General features: G+C 50.9%; 1 protein-coding gene across 1 annotated transcript in view; it reads right to left on the minus strand.

Annotated features, from left to right (window-relative positions):
- The window catches only part of TIPE3 (TNF alpha induced protein 8 like 3), a 38,509-nt gene extending 19,027 nt beyond the window's left edge, over positions 1–19,482 (minus strand). The window contains exon 1 of the mRNA XM_008269003.5: positions 19,215–19,482. Within this exon, the coding sequence (XP_008267225.1) occupies positions 19,215–19,266 (52 nt within the window). The 5' untranslated portion in view covers positions 19,267–19,482. The remainder of the gene's footprint in view (positions 1–19,214) is intronic.
- Between the last annotated feature and the right edge of the window lie 406 nt (positions 19,483–19,888).

The raw sequence follows: 19,888 nt of genomic DNA on the forward strand, positions 1-19,888 counted from the left end.
TCAGCAGGAATCCTCTCTCCACAGCAGCAGCACCCATTCCTTCTGCCACCCCCGGAGCCTCCCCATTCACGCTCCTGCTCACTCACACTCAGGAGCTATCTGCACACGCAGGAGCTGTCGGGCACAGGAATAGCACAGGCCACATTCTGTCTCTCCAAGTGATCCTCTGTCTCTGCTTGCTGCTCCCAAACTGTTCTCCACCGTGCCAGGCACCCAAAGACCCAGGCACAGGCTACCAAGCTGCTAACAAGGGCCCTGGGAGAGAGGCAGCACAAGAACACATGAAGCTAACAGGCAGATGCACTAAAGAGGTGGTCTTTGGAATTCTTTAATTTTTTGAGTACAGACACAGAACCTAAAATGTCAAAAAGCAGGCAATAAAATGGTACAAATTTCATTCTGTTATGTGACCTGAAGTGTTAGACAGGTTTAGGCTTAAAGGATTGAGGTTCCTGGAAGGTGCTAAATTAGAGTCCTATAACTTAATGAACTCACACACACACACACACGCGTGCACACACACACATGCACACACACACACCTGTTGGCTGTACTACAGAGGTTGCAACATATGAGGGAGAGGAAACCAGAAGATGCTTCTGGATGGGAGATGATCTGGCAGGCAGCACTATGCCTCGCTGTATTCTACCTCATTTTTTCATTTTAAGTGCAACGTGAATTTTGTACCATGACAGTTTTGGATTTCAGTCAGCTTGAGTGTGGGACGGCAGCAAAGGAGCACACGTAATATATTGTGTATAGTACGCCTTACCTATACGGTAGAGTGAAGGTTTGATTATGCCTGGATTTCAGATCAGAGAGCTGAGTGAGGTGGCATTTTGCATCTCTTCTGGTGCCATGGTCAATATCTGCCTACGGAATGACCGTGTCGAGGGATGTAGTATGCAAATGGGAGGTGGGAGGGCATCTGAAAGGTGCCCCGAGCCTGGGCCCCTAAGCTTGTTGGGACCCCCACTCTGATGGACACTCTTGGAGCCCAGGGGCAGGCCCATGCACCTCACTCAAGAGAAAGGAGGAGGCATGACTTCCTGGAGGTTACTCAGAAGTGTGTTTTCCTCCAAGCTTCTTTTTAAAAAAATTTTTTTAAAGATTTATTTTATTTATTTAAAAGAGTTACAGAGAGAGGTAGATTTGAAATATAGAGTTACAGAGAGAGGTCGAGACAGAGAGAGGTCTTCCATCCACTGGTTCACTCCCCAGGTGGCTGCAACAGCCGGAGCTGTGCTGATCCAAAGCCAGGAGCCAGGAGCTTCCCCCTGGGTCTCCCACATGGGTGCAGGGGCCCAAGGATTTGGGCCATCCTCCACCACTCTCCCAGGCCATAGCAGAGAGCCAGATTGGAAGAGGAGCAGCTGGGATTGGAACTGGCGCCCACATGGGATGGCAGCACCTCAGGCCAGAGCCTTAACCTGCTGTGCCACAGTGCCAGCCCCCAAGCTTCTTTCTAAATTAAATTCTCCCAGTACTTGTGTCTAAGGCAGTAAATGGCTGGAAGTTAAAATTCTTATACTTCATGGTAATACAAAACAGTGCCATTAAAAGGTTTTACCATTTTACAAGCAGGTCAGCAGGTGTGGTCACTCAAAGATGCTGAGAACAGAGCAGGTGTCGTGGCTTAGTAGGTTAAGCTCCCACTTGGGACACCTGCATCCCATATTGGAGTGCCTGGTTAGAGTCCCTGCTACTCTGCACTTCTGATCCAGCTTCCAGTTAGTGTGCTCCTGGGAGGCAGCAAATGATGGCTCAAGTAACTGGGGCTCTGCTGCACAGGTGAGAGATCCGGACTGAGTTCCCAGCTCCCAGCTCCAGCCTGGCCCGCAAATGGGGAATTTCCTTTCTGTCTCTCTGCCTTTCAAACAAAAAAAAAAAATTAAAACAAGCGCCCCCCAGCACGCATCAGATGTGACTGATGCTGGTGCAGGGATCCTCAGCTGTCTGTCTCATGTGCTGGTTCCCTGCCTGTGCCTAGCCCTCTCTGCTCACACCTGCCATTCTTTGGCAATGGAATACAAGTTCTTCCTGCTTTCTGCCACTGTGAACATCTTGAGGCACTGACCTTGGATCTTGGATCCTCTAGACTTCTTTTCTTTTCTTTTTTTTTTTTTTTTTTGTGGTTTCCTTCCAAAATGCCATCCCCGTCCATGCTTTCCTGGGGGCCCTGATGCTTCCAGCAGCCCTCACCCTCCTCTGTGGGACTTCAGTCTGTGCTCCCCAGACGGCAGGTGGTCAGCAGGCGGTCATGATGGTGCTCTCCAAGGCTCCTTCCTGTGCTGGCCTCAATATCCGCAGATTAAGCTGCAGACTGCCAGCCCCACCAGGCCTTGGCTCCAGCCAGCTGCCCTGTGCTGACACAGCTGTGTGTGGGAGTTGTGTCCAGAACCTCAAGGGCAGCTCTTCTCACTCAGCCTCACATCCCTGTGGCCCAAAGAGACGGCGGCTCAGCCTTTGCCCAGTCTCACCCCACTGTGCGCTGTGTATCTTCTCCCTAAATCCAGGCACTCCTGATGCCCTTCCCCCTGCCTCTCCTCTGCACCAGACCTATTCCAGGAACTCCCAACCTGGCTTCATTTGTTTGTTTCCTGGTAGTCCTAGGAGGGTGGGCCTTGACTGCCAAGTTCACCATGGTGGGAGATCCATAAATTATTATTTAATTAAAAGTTTTCTTCATTTGAGAGGCAGAGACACAGAGCTCCCATTCTCTGGTCCACTGTCTTCAACAGCTGGGACTGGGCCAGGCTGAAATTTGGAGCCAGGAACTCCATCTGTATCTCTCGCATGGGTAGCAGGAACCCTAACCACTTGAGCCATCACCTGCTGCCTCCCATGGTTGGCATTAGCAGGAAGTTGGAATTGGGAGTGGAGCTGGGACTTGAACCCACTCACTTTGATATGGGATGCAGGAGTTCCAATCCGTGTCTTAATTGCTGTGCCAAATGCTCACCCCTCAATGGTAAATTTCAAACTCAAAAAAACGGTAGTGACTGGTCAGCCCAGGAAGAGGCCTGAGGAGAGAGAAGCTGTCATTCGGTCCTTTTCCGACTTTCACCCCAAACTCGGTGGTCTTTTCATTGTCCCTGAGGAGTATTTGGAAGCACGGGAGGGCATTTTGGGTTGTCGCTGCATGCAAGAGGTGTTCTTCCGGTTCCTGGTGTGCACACACAGCTCTCCATCCCTAGCTGACCCGGCCTCCCGCAGCACTGGAGCCTCTCCTGGTCTCTGTGCCCCTCACCTCAGCCCTCTTGGTCCTGGCCTCCTCCTGGGCTTCCTGCCCTCTGTTTGTGCTTTAAGTCCACGTGTTCTCCTGGATTCCCTCTTCTCTGACCACACGCTCTCCCTGGCAGGAGAGAAGCACCCATTCTCTGTGCCAGTTCCTTCCCAACATACACCCCCAGCCCGGGGGTCTCTCCTGAAGCCCACTCCCACACCAACTGCTGCCTGACCTCTCCACTTGAATTCCCACCGGCCCCCTCACCTCCACACGTTCAAAGTGTCTCAGCTCCCTCCTCCAGCCCCTGGAGCCCTCTCCTCATTTTTGAGGTGATTCTGTCGCCTGACTCACATGCAGACTAGAAGCTGGGGGCCAGCCTTGCCTCAGCTCCCCTGTCTAACGGGACACCTGTCTACTCAGCTCCCTTGATATCTTCAAGTGCATCTGCCTTCCCGTCTCAGCACGCTGCCTTAGCACAGAGCACCGCCATCTCCTTCCTCACCTCTCTCTCCCCCAGCTTCTGCTCTATTTTCCAAACTGGGCTGAGAGCAAGATTTGTTGATGCTTTTCCTCTGGAAGAGCCTTGTCTGGTTTCCCATCAGCTTCAGAACAAAGCCAGACTCTGTTGGCGTTCTGTGTGCTACTCACCTTCCACACACTCTGAGCTCTCAGCCCCAGGCTATGGACAGCTCTCCATGTACCTGGGTGCCCTCTGAGCCTCTGCATCTTCTATCCCCTGTGCCTGGAAACTGCCTCCCCACCCCCCACTTGTCTCAGCCCAATTCCTCCTCAACCTCCTGGGCTCCATTTGAAAGACTTCTGACTCCGGGGTGGTTTCTCTCTGCTATCACCTACCCTGGAGTATACTGTTATCACGGTACAGATCCATCAGTCAGCCATTAGCTGGGTGACTTCATCTCCCACCAGTCTGTGAATGCCTCGTGGCCAAGAATCATGGTTTCTGCATCCCAGCGGCCCAGCCAGGGATTAAATCACACACAGCAGTCAGTGCATGAAGGAACAGCTTGCAGTCTTAACATCGGACTGAAATACACTTGCACTCATGTCAGAAACATTAATGATAACCACAGCTGGCCTGTCCTTGGGTCTCTGATGCCTGCTTCTTCCAACCAGGAGCTGGGAGTCCCCACACAGTGCCTCTTCCCAGTGAGAGGGACCAGGGTCACCCCATCTCGTCCTGAGCTTACTTTTCTTTTCTTGTTTTATTTTTAAAAATTTATTCCCAAAATAATACATGTGCTTTAAGTCAAACCATTTTAGAAGGCACATGACATCCTGTGCTGCCCCGCTAGTTCCATGGAGACAAGACACTTTCAACCTTTTTAGCTGCTTCCGTGAGTAATTACTGCTACATATTTAAATTCCACGCTTATATTGTTAGTTCCTGATTTTAGTCACTCTCAGCTTCCTAGCATGGAAGCGGACAATTCAGCTCTCTTCCCTATTCATTTCCTCTTCCACCTTCCAATTTGGTTCTTTCAGCAGTTGGTTAAATCAAATGGCAATGACATGACTGTGATTTCGACACTGTCCATGACCGAGTCAGGTCGCATTCTAGGACTTACTTGACAGCATTTCCTGTCTTACTCCTCTTTCTTTCCCAGGAGGTAAGCACTGCTTGTTTATCTTTCAGTTGGTTTTCTGTCTGTCTACAGCCAAGTCACTCGCAAAGTCCCCAGCAGAATATAAACCTCCTCAGTAGGTCCAGACACATCAACTAATCCAGGGCTCCCACTGTTTTTCCCTTGGGGACACCTCTGGGAGCCCTCGGTCTCCTAGTTTGTGTGGGAGTGCGTTTCCCCCCATGCCTGCCCAGCTGTCAGCCTAGGCTCCTCCTGCATCTTCCAACTCTTCTCTCGGGTTCTCTCCTCTTTCCTGGATCTCACGCTGCTCTCTTCGCTTACTTTCCTGTTTTAGTGGAGCACTTGTCTCACCCAGGCATCAGCAGACTACTCCCTGTGGGGAGCAATCCGGACTAGACTGAGTTACTGGAATTAAGACTTATTCTATGCATCTGCTCTCCCACAATATGGCGCTGGGAGAGAAGTAAACAGCTTCTGCACAGCTGCCTCCAGTTCAACCAATAAACTGTAGGACTTGCTCCTGATTGGAGGAGAGCAGCGTACTCGGCGTGTGGGCAGCCGAGTTGGGATTGGCAGAGGAGGACTATAAAGGAGGAGAGAGACGGCATGCACCAGGAACATCTAAGGGGAACATCTGAGGGAACACCTGTGCAGCCCCCGAGAAGAGCCGGCTGGCGGTGTGCCGCTCCCCTGCGGAAGTGGGGAATGTGGCCAGGGGGAACTGCCCTTCCACGGAGGTGGAAGGGATAGTAGCCAACCCGGGAAGAACCAGCAGCAAACCCGGGGAGGGCCGAGCAGACAAAAGAACAGCGCAGGGTCCTGTGTCGTTCCTCCATGAAGACGGGGAGCGACACTCCCAAGAACCACAGAATAATAAGCCCAATGGCGAAATGGAGGGGATTATGTAGGGACTTGTATGACTGTTGAACAACACAAACACAAAAGCAGGCGGCAGGCCAGAGCTGCCTGCAGGCCTCCGTTGGTTGACTCGTGATCTAGCAGTTCCCTAAGGAAGGCCAGGGGAAGGCCACTTTCTTCAGATTTAACATGCCTTATAACCCCCTTATTCCACTCACAGCTGAACCGATGGTTGACTGCATCCAGAACTCCGTGCTGGACTTGATAGTCTCATTTAGGTTGAGAATTCAAAGCCATCGCATCGCTGTCATCCAGCCCTCAGTCTTGCTACTTAGGAAATGTAATACATCAGTAAGGGCCTTTCCCCCGACCCCGGAAGCTTTTAAGAGTTTTGTTTCCTGGCCAGTCCCTGGGAATGGCCACAGAACTTGGGACTTCCACTGCTTTAGCCCTCCTAGTTCCCAGGCAGAGGAAACAGGGAGGGGCTTGTAGATCTGAGATGCTGCAGGGAAGTCACAGGGGATAAGGCAAAGAGCAGGGACCAGGGCGGACATCAGGAGGGGAACTCCTTAAGGTTAAGAAGGCAGGCAGAGGGGCCCGAGAAAGGGCAGTGATTAGCAGACTGGTTGCAGGCCAGGGACTCTGAAGAGATGGGCTTGGCCTACAGCACCCCTGGCAAGTGTCTTCGACTTCCTCACCACCTGACCCGTTTTCTTAGCCTTCCCTCTGCCTGTGCCATGTCTCCTGGTGACCACCCACTTTCACCCCTCTTCATTCTTTGCTCAGACTTCAGCCCACCTCATTGGGTTATGACAATTTGGCAGGGCTGTTTTTGTGTAGAAATTTGCCTTCACAATAAAATACAACACATTAGGGATACTTGGGAAGAGACCTCCTTACCCATCCCTGTGCTGCCCCGCTAGTCCCATGGAGACAAGACACTTTCCACCTTTTTAGCCCCATCCCTACATCTCAGCCATCACTGACCTGCCTCCTGGGGTAAGGAGAAAGCCCAGGTAGGGGTGTTCCAGAACAGCCCATGAGTGAACCACACTTGCTGTCATTCTGGCAAAATGTCTGCTTTCTCCAAGAATTTACTCAAAATCTCAATCATTCTGCCTCTCATATTCTCTGATTTCCTTTAAAAATTATAGCCAGTGGTGGGGAGTGGGGAGTGTGGGACATTGTGGTGTAGACATTGTAGAGCTTCTACTTGGGATGCTTACACCCATATAAGAGTTCCTGGTTCTAATCCTGGCTACTTTGCGCTTGCAATCCAGCTTTCTGTTAACGTGCCTAGGAGGCAGCAGATGATGGCTCAAGTTCTTAGGTTTTGCCACCATGTGGGAGAGACCCGGATGGAATTCCAGGCTCCTGTCTTCAGCCTGGCCCAGTCCCAGCTGTTGAGGATATTTGGAGAGTGTATCAGTTGAGAGAAGATCTCTGTTTCTCCCTTTTTCTCTGTCACTCCGCCTTCCAAATAAATCAAACATTTTATTTGAAAGGCAGAGTGACAGAGGAAGGAAGGAAAGAGAGAAGGAGAGGAAGAGAGACATAGAGAGGGAGAGGGGGGAAAGGGAGAGAGGGGAGGGAGAGGGGGAAAGAGAGAGAGAGAGAGAGAGAGAGGGACAGAGGGAGAGAAAGAGGGAGAGGGAGAGAGAAATGTTTCCCATCTGCTAGTTAACTCTCCAAATGGCCACAAAAGCCAGTTCTGGCCTAGGTTGAAGCCATGTGCCAGGAACTGCATCTGGGTCTCCCATGGGGGTGTCTGGGACCTGAGTACTTGGGCCATCTGCTGCTGCCTTCCTAGGCACATTAGCAGGAAGCTGGATTGGAAACAGCTGGCTTCCCATGCAGGGGCTTAACCTGCTTGGCCACAATCTCCCACTCCCAACCCCCCACACCACTTACATTTAGTAAATATTTTAGGGTGTTCACTGAAGGGAGAATTGGTTTCATAGTGTATTGAGCTTGCATTGTACACATTATAACGCCAACACAGTCCCTTTATCTTTAATTCTTCATCAAATTAACTTTTCTCAGGCCTAGGGCATGGGCCAAGTGGGAGGTCCTTAGGTCACCGGGGGCGTGCCCGCGGAGGCCTGGTCTCCCGAGAGATTTGGCTATAAAATCGTGAGTCGTGGGTCTACTTCAGCAGGGGCTTTGCTCTGGGTCGGCGTTAACGGCGCTCCTGCATCTCCAGGCTGCCGAAGCAATGGGGTCACGGACCCTCGCCCCTGAACTTCCTAAACCATGAGTGGAAATACATCGCCTTACAACCACAGAGTGACTCCGCTGTGTGGCGATGTCAGTGTGCGTTCGATAGTTCTCTGCACGTCTCACTGGGTGCTGCAGTTGTTTATTTAGGTTAGCTCTTTGGAGTTGGCTCTGCCCCGTCCCCTCCGCTCTGGGGAAGTTTTAAATAGAGAAAATCTGCCACTGCCTTTGTGGTGGAGCTAATTTAATCCCTCCGAATCTGCCTCTTCAGCTGTGAACTGGAAATAATAATACCTGCTGTATCCGTGCCATGGTTTTGCTTTGAGATTATGTGCATGCAGGATATTTCATTGTTCTTCCGCCTTCACAGCGGGGGACCTTTGAGTGATTTGGGGGCTGTGGGGGCCACCAGCAGAACTGGGAGAGGACAAGGACGAGGATGAGGGCAAGGCAATGGCCTGGGTGTGGATGTGCTGGGGCAGCCTCTGGTCACCAGGGGAGACCTTGGGCGGAAGGCTTTGTGCTCAGGAGAGAGCGCTGGGCTAGACCACAGCTTTGGGAATCTGTAGCTCTGTGCTGTGAGGGCAGATGGGTTTTCCCAAGAGTGTTTTGTCAGAAAATACCACCTTGGGGTGCATAGATAGGGAAAGGTACTGATGAGGGTTAGAAACTGAGGAACGCTGTGGGCGATTCAGTGTGAATACAGCCAGAGGTGTCAAAGCAAAGTCAAGACAATGAAGACTGAATTCCTACCAGATACCGCTCTGGGCTCTAAAAGCTGACCTGTATAAACTTAACTCTGCTAGCCTTGTTTGATTGGCATTGAATCGGCGATCATGACGTTAAACTCTAAAGGGAGAGAGGTCTAACACAGATAGGCAAATTTCTGTTTTCTTACAATAAAATCAGTCTGAGGATAACGAAACATAAATGTGACATTTAGAGGCCAATAAGTTTTCTTTAGCTGTTTAAGCCCAAGTAAATTAGCTTTCATAGTTGTCACTGGGCATCTGTAAAACCTACCAAACGCCTCTCAAATACTTAAAAAAAAAAAGAAAAAGTATGCAGTCGTCTTCTGAGGGTTCCTTGAAGAAGGGTTGTTCTGACTGAGGAGGGGGAGTGGACCTGGCCCAGGGAAGCAGGCTGCTGTGTCACACACAGGTATGGACCAGCAGTGGAGAACCCTAGGAGAGGGAAGGTGGTGCTGGTTGGGGGGGGGGGGGTCAGGTGGCAAGAACACGGAAGAAAATCTCAGAAGGGAGAAGAGCGGTGTCCTTTGGATATCCCAATACCTAGAATAACTGAGTTTTTTAAATGCATATGTTTTGAGGGAAGGATAGAGAAATCAGGGGATCTGGCCCCCTAGATCTGATTCCAGTGCTGCCTGGCTGTGCAGCCAGATGCTTTTAGCAGCCACAGATAAATATTTTGGAAGGGGTATTCTTATTCTATCTCTCTAGACAAAGCTCTCTAGCATCTTTTTAGTATTGCTTTTGGACTATATTCTTGCCTTTGGAAGAGTGCATCGACTCCTAGGGCTCAATTTGGTTTTTCTCTGTACTGTTTTCACATGGCTTTTCACTCATGTGGTCAGAAAATAGTGTTACTAAAAGGCAATAACTAAGAGACAGCTCTGGAAACCTAAACCCACGTCATCTGGCTATGCATTTCAAATTATTTTCATAGTGCCAAAACCTGAGCTTTGCGTTCTCTCTCCCCCTTGAGTCCTGGAGATTCCACATCTGAAATAGTCTGAATGTTGGGGTGAGGGCCCGGCATTGTGGCACAGCATGTTAGGCCGCTGCGTGCAATGCCAGCATTTCATATGGGCACTGATTTGATTCCCAGCTGCTCTGCTTCCAATCTAGCTCCCTGCTAATGCACCTGGGAAACCAATGGAGGATGGTCCAAGTACTTGGGTCTTTGCCATCCATGTGGGAGACTCGGATGAAGCTCCTGGCTTTGGTCTGGCCCAGTGCCAACTGTTGCGGTCATTTGGGAGTGAGCCAGCAGATGGAAGATCTCTTTTTCACTCTCTTTCAAATAAATAAATCTTAAAAATAAATACTGGGTTGAAACAAAGGGCTTAGGCCCCAGCCTAAGTACAGTCTGACAAAGGGAACATTTGTCTTTGGCACTTCTTGTAACTTGGCTAGTCACTCCTGTGCTCCTCTCTCACGGGGTCCTCTGACCCCAAAGAAGCCTGTGGCCCCGCGGTCCCCCTGGTCCTTCTCTCCCTAGCAGTGGCTTTGTGTCCATGCTCTCTCTGCCCTACTAGCCACCCTGCACCAGCTCCTGTTCTAGAGCATGGTCAGCCAGTTCTTGCTATATGTATGATTGGACTAATGCAGGGAATGTCTGCAGCTCAAAGTAGGGCCTTGTGGAGATACAGTTAATGTCCTAGCTAACAAAGGAGGCCTCGTGGTCAGGGTTATGTTCAAAATCAGTCATCTTTGGCCCGTCTTGGGCTCATCTGTACAATTTCTCATCTTGTTTTACTGCGACTTCTTAAACTCCAGTTTCCCGTATTGTCATCTCCACTCCAGTCTTTCCTCTCTGATTTTCTCAGTCTTAATGAAAGGAAACTGAGGAAGCAGGACTCAAACATGGTAGGAGAGAGAGCTGCTGCAAAGGCCTGCGCTGAGACGGCCCCCGCCCCTCCCTCCTGTATTCTATGCCATATTTGCCTACCTTCCTAGTGGAACCCACGGGCCCCAGCTCAGGAATGTGGGACGTGCGTCTCACCAGCAGCAGCGTTTCACAGAATTTCCTCCCTCATGTGAAACTGGATGCCTGCGCTATAAAAATATAAACTGGAGTCTCCATAAAGCTGCATATTGCTAACGTGCTTGCTTTAAGGGTTAGAACAGTTTCACAGAAAACGTATTTTACTTCTGAAACAGAACCCAGCAGCCAGTGGCTGTCTCTGTGGTTTTTCAACAGTTTTAAGCAACATTGGACACCACCAAAGTGTCTCCTTTTTCTCTCAGAGAACGGAGTTATAAAATACTGGTTTCTATTAGGGTGTGTCTAGCACTTTCTGTGCTGCCAAACCTTCCATTTTTATAGTCTGCACACTGGTAGATTTTCCATGAGCAGGCCCAAATTTATTCCCAAGCAATGATGTTTAGGAAACCCAATACAAACACAAAGATTGTTCTAAAGCAGCCTCAGACTTTGTGCCACGCAGTTGCCTAAAAAGAACATTGCTTTCTTATAAAAATTTATTTATTTTGAAAGAGTTACAGAGAGAGAGGCAGAGACAGAGATCGTCCGTCTGCTGGTTCACTCCCCAGATGGCTGCAATGGTCTGGGGTGGGCCAGGCTGAAGCAGGGGGCCAACAGCTTCATCTCGCTCTCCCAAATGTATGGCAGGGGCCCAAGCACTTGGGCCATCTGCTGCTGCTTTTCCTAGGCCATAAGCAGGGAGCTGGATAAGAAGTGGAGCAGCTGGGACACGAACTGGCACCCACATAGGATGCCAGTGTTGCAGGCTGCGGCTTTATCTGGTATGCCACAACATGGATCCCAAGAACATTTCTGATGTATAATAAAATAAGATATTTTCCCATCATGTCTTAATAAATGGAGAGGGGAATCTTGAAATGTTCACAGAAAATGTGTATCATGGACAAAAATATGTATGAATATCAACATTTTTTTTACCAAAATACTTTGATCTTTTGATTACATTTACTTTGAGTTTTTAAAGGAACCTGTGGGGTAGGGGAGGGTGAGTAAAGGTATTTTATCTCCTCAAGAGATATTTTAAAGGAAACTTGTCTTTTAAGTTCTCCTCTATACTTTTATTTCAGCACTTGTATTGAATACAGCCCAAACACCCACCTACACAGGCATTTTATATAAAGAGTTGGAAGCAAAGGGACTGGAAAGCAAAACAAAATTATTTATATAATGTCTTTATAGAGATTTACGTGTGAATTCAAATGAGAGTCAATGTAGGAGCACGAACCAGTTAGCGAAAAGTGCTAATGGAAAGTGTGACTATAATTTAGTGTTGCTGACAAATGAGAAAGCAGGTGCTATTTTTTAAAGGAGAAAAATCACACAGGAAATGTATGTGTACACACTCATACACATTATCTATCTCCAGCAGCCTCTCACTAGAACTTCAGTAACCTCGCTCCACTCGCCAAATCCTGCACTGTTTAGGGTTGGTGCTGCCCAGTCCCATAGACTGGGTTTGAGGGTGGGTGTTTTCTCTCTTCTTGAAGGCAGAACCACATCTAATTCCATTTCTGTGTGCTCCAGTTGCATCCAGCACCACTCTGAACGCAAAACAAATGACCCAGCAGCATCTATTCAATTGTGTGTACTAAACAGTTGGGTGCAAACTGTGAGTTCGGGAAAGTCAACTTCAGCTGCCTAAAGAGGTCTAGATAAAGTTGATAGCTGAACAAGCACCCCTTGAACTCTGTGGCTGGTCAGGCTGCTGTCCCGAATGAGATAGCCCTGAAGAATTGTGCAGGCCACTTGTGGATGCTGCCATGTGCAGTTTGGCTTCGCCTTCAGGACTGAAGGACTCGCCTCCACAAGCCCTCAGCTGAAGGGTACAGACTCGCCCAAGGTGACACATGAGGTGGCCTGCCATCTAAAGACTGCTGACTGGAGGAGGGGTAAGAAGGCTTGTCTCTTCGCCCCAATCTGAACAGTCCTGAAGGGTCCTTGTAGCTTGTGGGTTTGGCTGAGACTGTTATTGAGTCTGCAGGGCAACTCCCTTCCCTTCCCTCCTCACCTCTACCTTCCCTGCCTTTCTGTAGACACTGATCGCGAGAGAGGTCACAAGTAAACCTGCTTGTGGCCGGCGCCGCGGCTCAGTAGGCTAATCCTCCGCCTTGCGGCGCCGGCACACCGGGTTCTAGTCCAGGTTGGGGCACCGGATTCTGTCCCGCTTGCCCCTCTTCCAGGCCAGCTCTCTGCTGTGGCCTGGGAGTGCAGTGGAGGATGGCCCAGGTGCTTGGGCCCTGCACCCCATGGGAGACCAGGAAAAGCACCTGGCTCCTGGCTCCTGCCTTTGGATCAGCGCGGTGCGCCGGCCGCAGCGCGTCAGCCGCGGCGGCCATTGGAGCGTGAACCACCGGCAAAGGAAGACCTTTTTCTCTGTCTCTCTCTCTCTCACTGTCCACTCTGCCTGTCAAAAAAAAAACAAACAAACAAACAAACAAACAAAAAAACACACAAGTAAACCTGCTTGCTAACCTGTGTCTCAGAGTCTGCTTCCTGCGAAACCACCCTACAACACCATCCATGCATTCACCCCTCCACCTACCTGTCCATCCAGTAACTTGCTACAGTGTGTAGGGCTCCTAAGTGATGTGAGGGAAGGTGAAGCATCTAAAAAAGACTCAAGCTTTGCCCAAAGGCACCTGACAGCCCAGTACAGGAATAGCTGTCAAACACACATTGGCAAGTAGCTAGTGTCAGAGATTCAGTGAGGGTATAATCCCCTGCAAGGGAAGTTAGCAGGCTTCAGGCGCTGCTTAGGCTGTGGTCATCAGCATGCCTTGGCTCTCCATCCAATTTCAAGTCTTAGAGGACAGGACACTAATCACTCTTCACGTTCCTCAGAATGCCGAACAGTTTAAGACCGTGCAAGAAATCTTAGAACACTGGAACAAAACAACAAAATACCACAAGAAGGCTCTGGAAGTTCTACTTTAATGGACAGGTTTGTGGCTGCTTGTCTGGCTTTTTAGTGCAAAGTTCTCAGGAGGCTCCTCAGGATATTAATTCATTTACTATTCTCATAAAATCTCGGGAACATGAAGAAGCACATGACAAGGTCCTGACTTTGAAAGCAGCTACAGCTCACTGTGTGGACAAGGCACAGACCCATGCAAATTTTAGTGAACAGAAACAAGAGATGGGTGTGTGACTTATAGCCAAATGGCCCATCGTTCCCAGGTTGTGCCTGCTCTCAGCCAGTCCTCTCATCACCTTTCTGTCAGTCAACAGAGATTGCAACAACCTGCATATGGAATTGACCAATGAGAGGTAGCAAACCAGCAAACCGGATGATATCTCAGTACCAACGTGCTTGTGGAGCTGTCTAAAGAGGAAAAGAATCTTGAACCCAAGCATCACTGCCAAGATCCTGAGGATGGAGAGGCATGTGGTGTTGGGGAGCCTGGCTCTTGCATTTCTCTGCTTCCAGGGCATCTTCACTCCAACTCAACACGCCACTGTCTCCCTTCCACTCTTCTTCTCCTTTGCCACTTTTGCACAATCTGTCACCAACTTCTGTTGTTGATTTCTCTGAAATGCCATTTGTATCCTTCCTCATCTGCCTTGCCTTAGTGCTACCACCCTCTTGGACATTATGGCCACAACCTGGTAGCTGAAGGCTCTAAGCCCAGGAAAACCTTGCATTTCTCCGTCTCCACCAGATGCAGCTTCTGAAAATCCAGCTCTCGCGTGGCCACATCTCTGCCACCAATCATGGAAGCTCCCCAGGTACCACCATCCAGACCAAGTTTTTTTTTTTTTTTTTTTTTTTTTTTTTTTTTTTTTTGACAGGCAGAGTGGACAGTGAGAGAGAGAGACAGAGAGAAAGGTCTTCCTTTGCTGTTGGTTCACCCTCCAATGGCCGGCGCGTTGTGGCTGGTGCACCGCACTGATCCGATGGCAGGAGCCAGGTGCTTCTCCTGGTCTCCCATGGGGTGCAGGGCCCAAGCACCTGGGCCATCCTCCACTGCACTCCCTGGCCACAGCAGAGAGCTGGCCTGGAAGAAGGGCAACTGGGACAGAATCCAGCGCCCCAACCGGGACTAGAACCCGGTGTGCCGGCGCCGCAAGGCGGAGGATTAGCCTAGTGAGCCATGACGCCGGCCAGACCAAGTTTTTAAGACCTCCTTTTTACTAGAACTCCCTACACTGACCTAGCTTGATTTTTCCAGGACCTTCCATGTGTACCTACTACTCCAATTGCCTCTATGTTCATCTGTCCCTTTGCTCAAACTATGTCTGACTCTAGGAATGTATTTTCTCCACTTGAAAACCCAGGGGGTGGAGAAGCAGGGCCTTTGTTTTCTCAGTTGATTTTTTCCTATTCACAACCCACCTCTATCAAACTACCCAGGGGCAAGATGTCCCATCAAGCTCAACTGCCCTGGACTGTGTACTTGTGAGTGGAATGAGCTCATCTAAACTCAGCTGGGCAAACTATCTTGGTCTTCCAAGCCAAAAAGGAGAAAAGCTGATGTTGCTAATATTTATTCCCATGTTGCTTCTTAGGAAAGACTCTTAATCACTCCCAAGTGCATACATCAAGCTCTAGGGTTTCTGAGAGATGGGTGGTGGATTTGCCAGAGGAAAGACTGCCAAGTTGGGTGTCTGGAACGAATCCAGTAGTCCATAAACCTTGCCTCTTCTCTAATCACAGAAAGAACCATAAAATGCCAGAAAGGCGAAGCATCATTTTGTGCTTCTTGAAAAATAGAAAATGCAGATGAAGACAACTCTTGCTGACAGCCCTAATCCCCTGCTATAGGGCGTTGCTTGATGAGAGATCCACACCACATGCAGAGGGAAGACCTTGGAAGAGTCTCTTGAGATACTGTAAAGAGGGAGTGATTATGAAGCTGCCTTTCTCCTCTGCCAGCAGGTGGCCGTGATGGGCAGAGGTGGAAGGGAAGGAGGCAAGCACCTCCTGTGCTACTGCCACATTGAAGGGAAAAGGTTTACCAGCGGGGTGGGAAGGAGGAGGGAGGGGATCGTCACCCCTTCCTCTCATCTCCAGGTAGGCAGGTGGATTAGGTAGGGGGTTCTTGGCTTTTTACAACTTTTAGAGCTGGAGGAGAGGGTGGTGGAAACAACAGGTTGGAATGTCCCCATCTTCATGCCTTGGGCTGGAAGATGGATAAAGAAGAGAAGACGTGAATTGAAAATCTCCCCCAAGTGTTTGGTGCAGCAGTTAAGTCTCTGCTCAGGATACCCCCATGCCCTATCAGAGTGTGTGGTTCGCATCCTGCCTACTCCACTTTTTTTTTTTTTTTAATATTTTGTTTTATTTATTTGAAAGACAGAGTTACAGAGAGAGGTAGACATAGAGAGAGGTCTTCCATCCACTGGTTCACTCCCCAGATGGCCGCAATGGCCAGAGCTGCACCGATCTGAAGCCAGGAGCCAAGAGTTTCTTCCAGGTCTCCCCACTTGGGTGTAGGGGCCCAAGGACTTGGGCTAACTTCTTCTGCTATCTCAGGCCATAGCTGAGAGCTGGATCAGAAGAGGAGCATCAGGACTGGAACTGGTGCCCATATGGGATGTCGGCGCTTCAGGCCAGGGCGTTAACTCGCTGCCCCACAGTGCCGGCCCCTACTCCACTTTTGATCCAGCATTCCTGTTAATGTCCACCCTGAGAGGCAGCAAGCAGTTGGGTCCTGCCACCTGTGTAGGAGACCTAACTTAAGTTTTAGGCTCCTGGCTTTGGCCTTGCCTAGCCCTGCTTGTTGTGGGTATTTGGGGAATGAAACAGTATATGGAAGATCTCAGTCTCTTTTTCAGCTTTTCAAATAAAAATGGAAATTTAAAAAGTTTAAGCAAGAGAATCATCCCCAATAAACACTTAAGTACATGCAGACATACATCAGATAAAAAGATTAAAAAGGAGAAAATCCAAAACAGATTTCTCTAGGCAGTTAAATCAGTGTGATAGTGACAACAATATGAATTGTTTTACACACACCTAGTGATTCACATTTTCCACAGTACTGGGGGGCATTATTTAGCAGTATTCTTAGACTAAATAACCTAATTGGGCAATAATCAAAGAGCAGTTACCATTAAATGATGGTTCCTGAATGATGACCAGGGAGGTTCTTCATGGGTTACTGTTTTTAATTCTGTGGTACTGTTGTTATCCCCATTCTACAGAGAGGAAAACTGAGGTTGGAGAGGTTAAATAACTTGCCACGTCAGATGGAGAGTGACACGAGGGGCTTTCTAATTCCACAGTGTAGGCTCAACCTTATAATATGCATCTTAGGGCAGGGCTTTTCATGCACCAGGAAAGGAAGGATGTTGGGAGAAGCAATCCCTACCTCTCACCCGCCTACGAGGTTGCTGTACACAGGACTAGTGCAAGAGGTCCTGCTTACTCGGCTGTCTTTCTCTGCTTGCACACATACACGCTCACGGGTGAATGCCAGCTTTCCTGTAGTGGCACGTCATCCCCTATGGGTAACACGCCTGTCATTTAACTGTGTCTGAATCCGCGACAAGGGTTTTCATTTGACAGAATGTAGCCTCAGCAAGGTGGTGAATTAGCATCCACTTTTGAAGTGCTGTCACGAAGGAGAGTACTTTAACACTGAAACTAATGAGTGAGACTGAATGCCATTTAGCAGAATGGCTCATGACATTAAAATATTCAACTTCTGAGACTCAAGTGCATGAAGAAAGAAGAAATGACTGTGGAAAACAGGTGCACAAATATGGTGACAGCCCATGCCATCTGGCTGCTCTGTCCTTTCTGAGACCCATCTGACCACAGTGCTGATGTTTGCCATCAGCTGTGCAGAGGCCTTCTGACCCAGAGTGTCATGGATCTATGCAAAGATACTTAGCACTAGGGCAGACTAGGAGTAGGGTGAAGATGGGGAGAAGACAAGAGGGTGCATAAGAACCCCCCCACCCCTACACACACACACACACACTTAACACTAGGACCAAGGATCCTGCAGTTTCTCCTCACTCCCCCTTTGTCTAAGCCTCCTTTTTCTCATTCCTATTGCAACCCTAACCTCACCCAGCAGGAGAGATTGAGGGGTAGCATGAAGACTGTTAGACTCTGGGATTTTGAGAAAGTAAAGAATCTGTGTCAGTGGCCCTCCCTCCACCCATACTTGGAGCTCTGGAAATAGTTTACTTAGAAATACACAAGCCACCTACTGGAACTTTTAAATGATGAGCGCGCCACAAGCTACCTGTGAAGCAAATGTTGAGTGCTTCATAGTCACAGAAACAGGTACACAAAGGGTTCCCATTGGAGAATGAATGGTCTCCATACACCTCAGCAAACAGGTGGCGCTTACACACATACAGGAATCCCCACAAAGGGCATCTTCCTTTCTGTCAGCCTTGTCCCTTCCTTTCCAGCCACCCCCAAGGTATTGGCCACAGCTGCCCTGTGAAGGGTGTGGCCCAGTGGTAGGGGAGTCCAAGAGCCCAGGCTACTCCCAGGCTCTTGAGACGTGAGCAAACCCATTTCCCCGCCTCTGAACCTCTGTAGAATGGATAAAACCGCCTGGCTAGGTGCTGTAGGGGATGAAGGGGATTGATACACACAGGAATAATACACTGGGGCGCTGTCCTGCCTGGTTCCCGAACCTGTCTTCCCACGCCCACGCCCGCACTGGCGGTGCCTCCGGTCTCTCGGTCCCCACCCTAAGCCCTGTGGTCTGAACTGGGGAGAGTGGGGATGGTTCCGGGGCTTCTGTATCAGGACGGCATCAGCCAGCAGGTCTCAGGTCTGTGCTAGTGCCAGTGGGTCCCAGCGGCACGGACTGGTGGGCGGGAGCGGCCGGTGGGGGTGGGCAGAGCTCGGTGGTGAGTCGCCCTAGGTTGTGGGTGGCTTCCTCTTGCTGCTGCTCAGTATCAGGGAGGGGCGGGGGAGGGCACTCATTTTCCTCCCCCAAGTAAGCATCCACCTTTTGCTTCCATAACTATCGATTGTGAAAAGCCGGCGGTGCTTCCCGAAGGCGACGTCCGCCCCCGCGCGCCCGCGTCTGCGTTCTGGGACCCCCCTCGGCAGCGATGGGCCAGCGCTTTTGCACCGGCTCGCCCAGCAGCCTCGGGGTCCCCTGCCCGTCCGTGGCACCTGCGGGGTCTTTGCTTCCCAGAGTCCCCATCACGCCCGCGGACCCAGTCACCTGCCCCGCAGCATGACCACAGGTCCGAGGACCCTACGGGCGCTCGTAAAGTTCTTTCAAAAGATGTGTGCAACCTTCGCTGCAGCAAGCTACAGGACACGGATTTCCCGAACCCTTCCCTGCCCCCACCCAGCCCGGGTGCCTGGGGCCCGCTGCGGGGACCAGCAGTACCGAGAGCCGCCCCCTTCACCCCCCAACCCAGTGCACTTCCTCTTTCTCTCCAGCGCCCAAGTACCAGTGGGTAGGGGAACCCCGAAGGAAACTCTTCACGGAGCGATTCCCAGCCCTGGCCTTCCAGGGAGCCGGCTGGTGAGGACTGGCCTCCCGCTTGGCAGCTCCGAGATTTCCTGCCCCGGCCTCCCCTCTTTCCCAGCCCTAGCCCTGCCAGCGAGGCTGCCGGAGGGGGCCCCTTGCTACCTGCAGCAGTCACGGGCTCGCCCTCGCTCTGCTCCCCGGAATCCGAATCCATGCTGCGGGCTGCTGGCCGGGTGTGCACGGAGCCCTGCCCGTCTGCAGGGCGCTCGGGCCGGCGTCCCGGCTGGGGCTGCCGCGGCGCACTCTGCAGGCAACCGGGCGGCGCGGGCTGGGCAGTGCGCGGCGCCGGCAGTCAGGGGGCGGCTCCGCAGAGGCAAGAGCTGCCTGAGCCCAGAGCCCGCTGGCCGGTGCCTGCGAGGGAGGCAAGCGCGGGGCTGAGGGTGGGGCGCGCGGGAGGGGGCGGGGAAGAGGGGGAGGCGCGACATCGGAGGAGCTGGAGAGTCCGGCGCCCCGCGGGCTGCAGGCTAGGGTTAAATACCCCGGGGGGCGGCGCTGCTCCTCCCCACCCGAGCCTGGCGCTCCGGACCCGACCCGGGAGCGTGGCACTCTGGTGCTGGCCGGCGAAGCCGATCCCCTTCCCTTGGATGTGGCCGAGTTTGCAGAATTCTTAGGTGAAAAAGCGCCTCTACTCGTGTAGGACTGGGAGAGGTCCTGAGTGCTGGGTGATCGGAGGCTTCCCCCGGTTCGGAGCCTGACTCCGCTGTGCAGAGACTCTGGGCTAGGACTCTGCGTCTTTTTCCTCTCTTGGAAAGTGGGGGGAAGGGTCCGAAACGGCA

Source organism: Oryctolagus cuniculus, chromosome 12, assembly GCF_051225735.1.
Source record: "Oryctolagus cuniculus isolate XC-2025 breed Fujian yellow rabbit chromosome 12, ASM5122573v1, whole genome shotgun sequence".
Taxonomy (NCBI): domain Eukaryota; kingdom Metazoa; phylum Chordata; class Mammalia; order Lagomorpha; family Leporidae; genus Oryctolagus; species Oryctolagus cuniculus.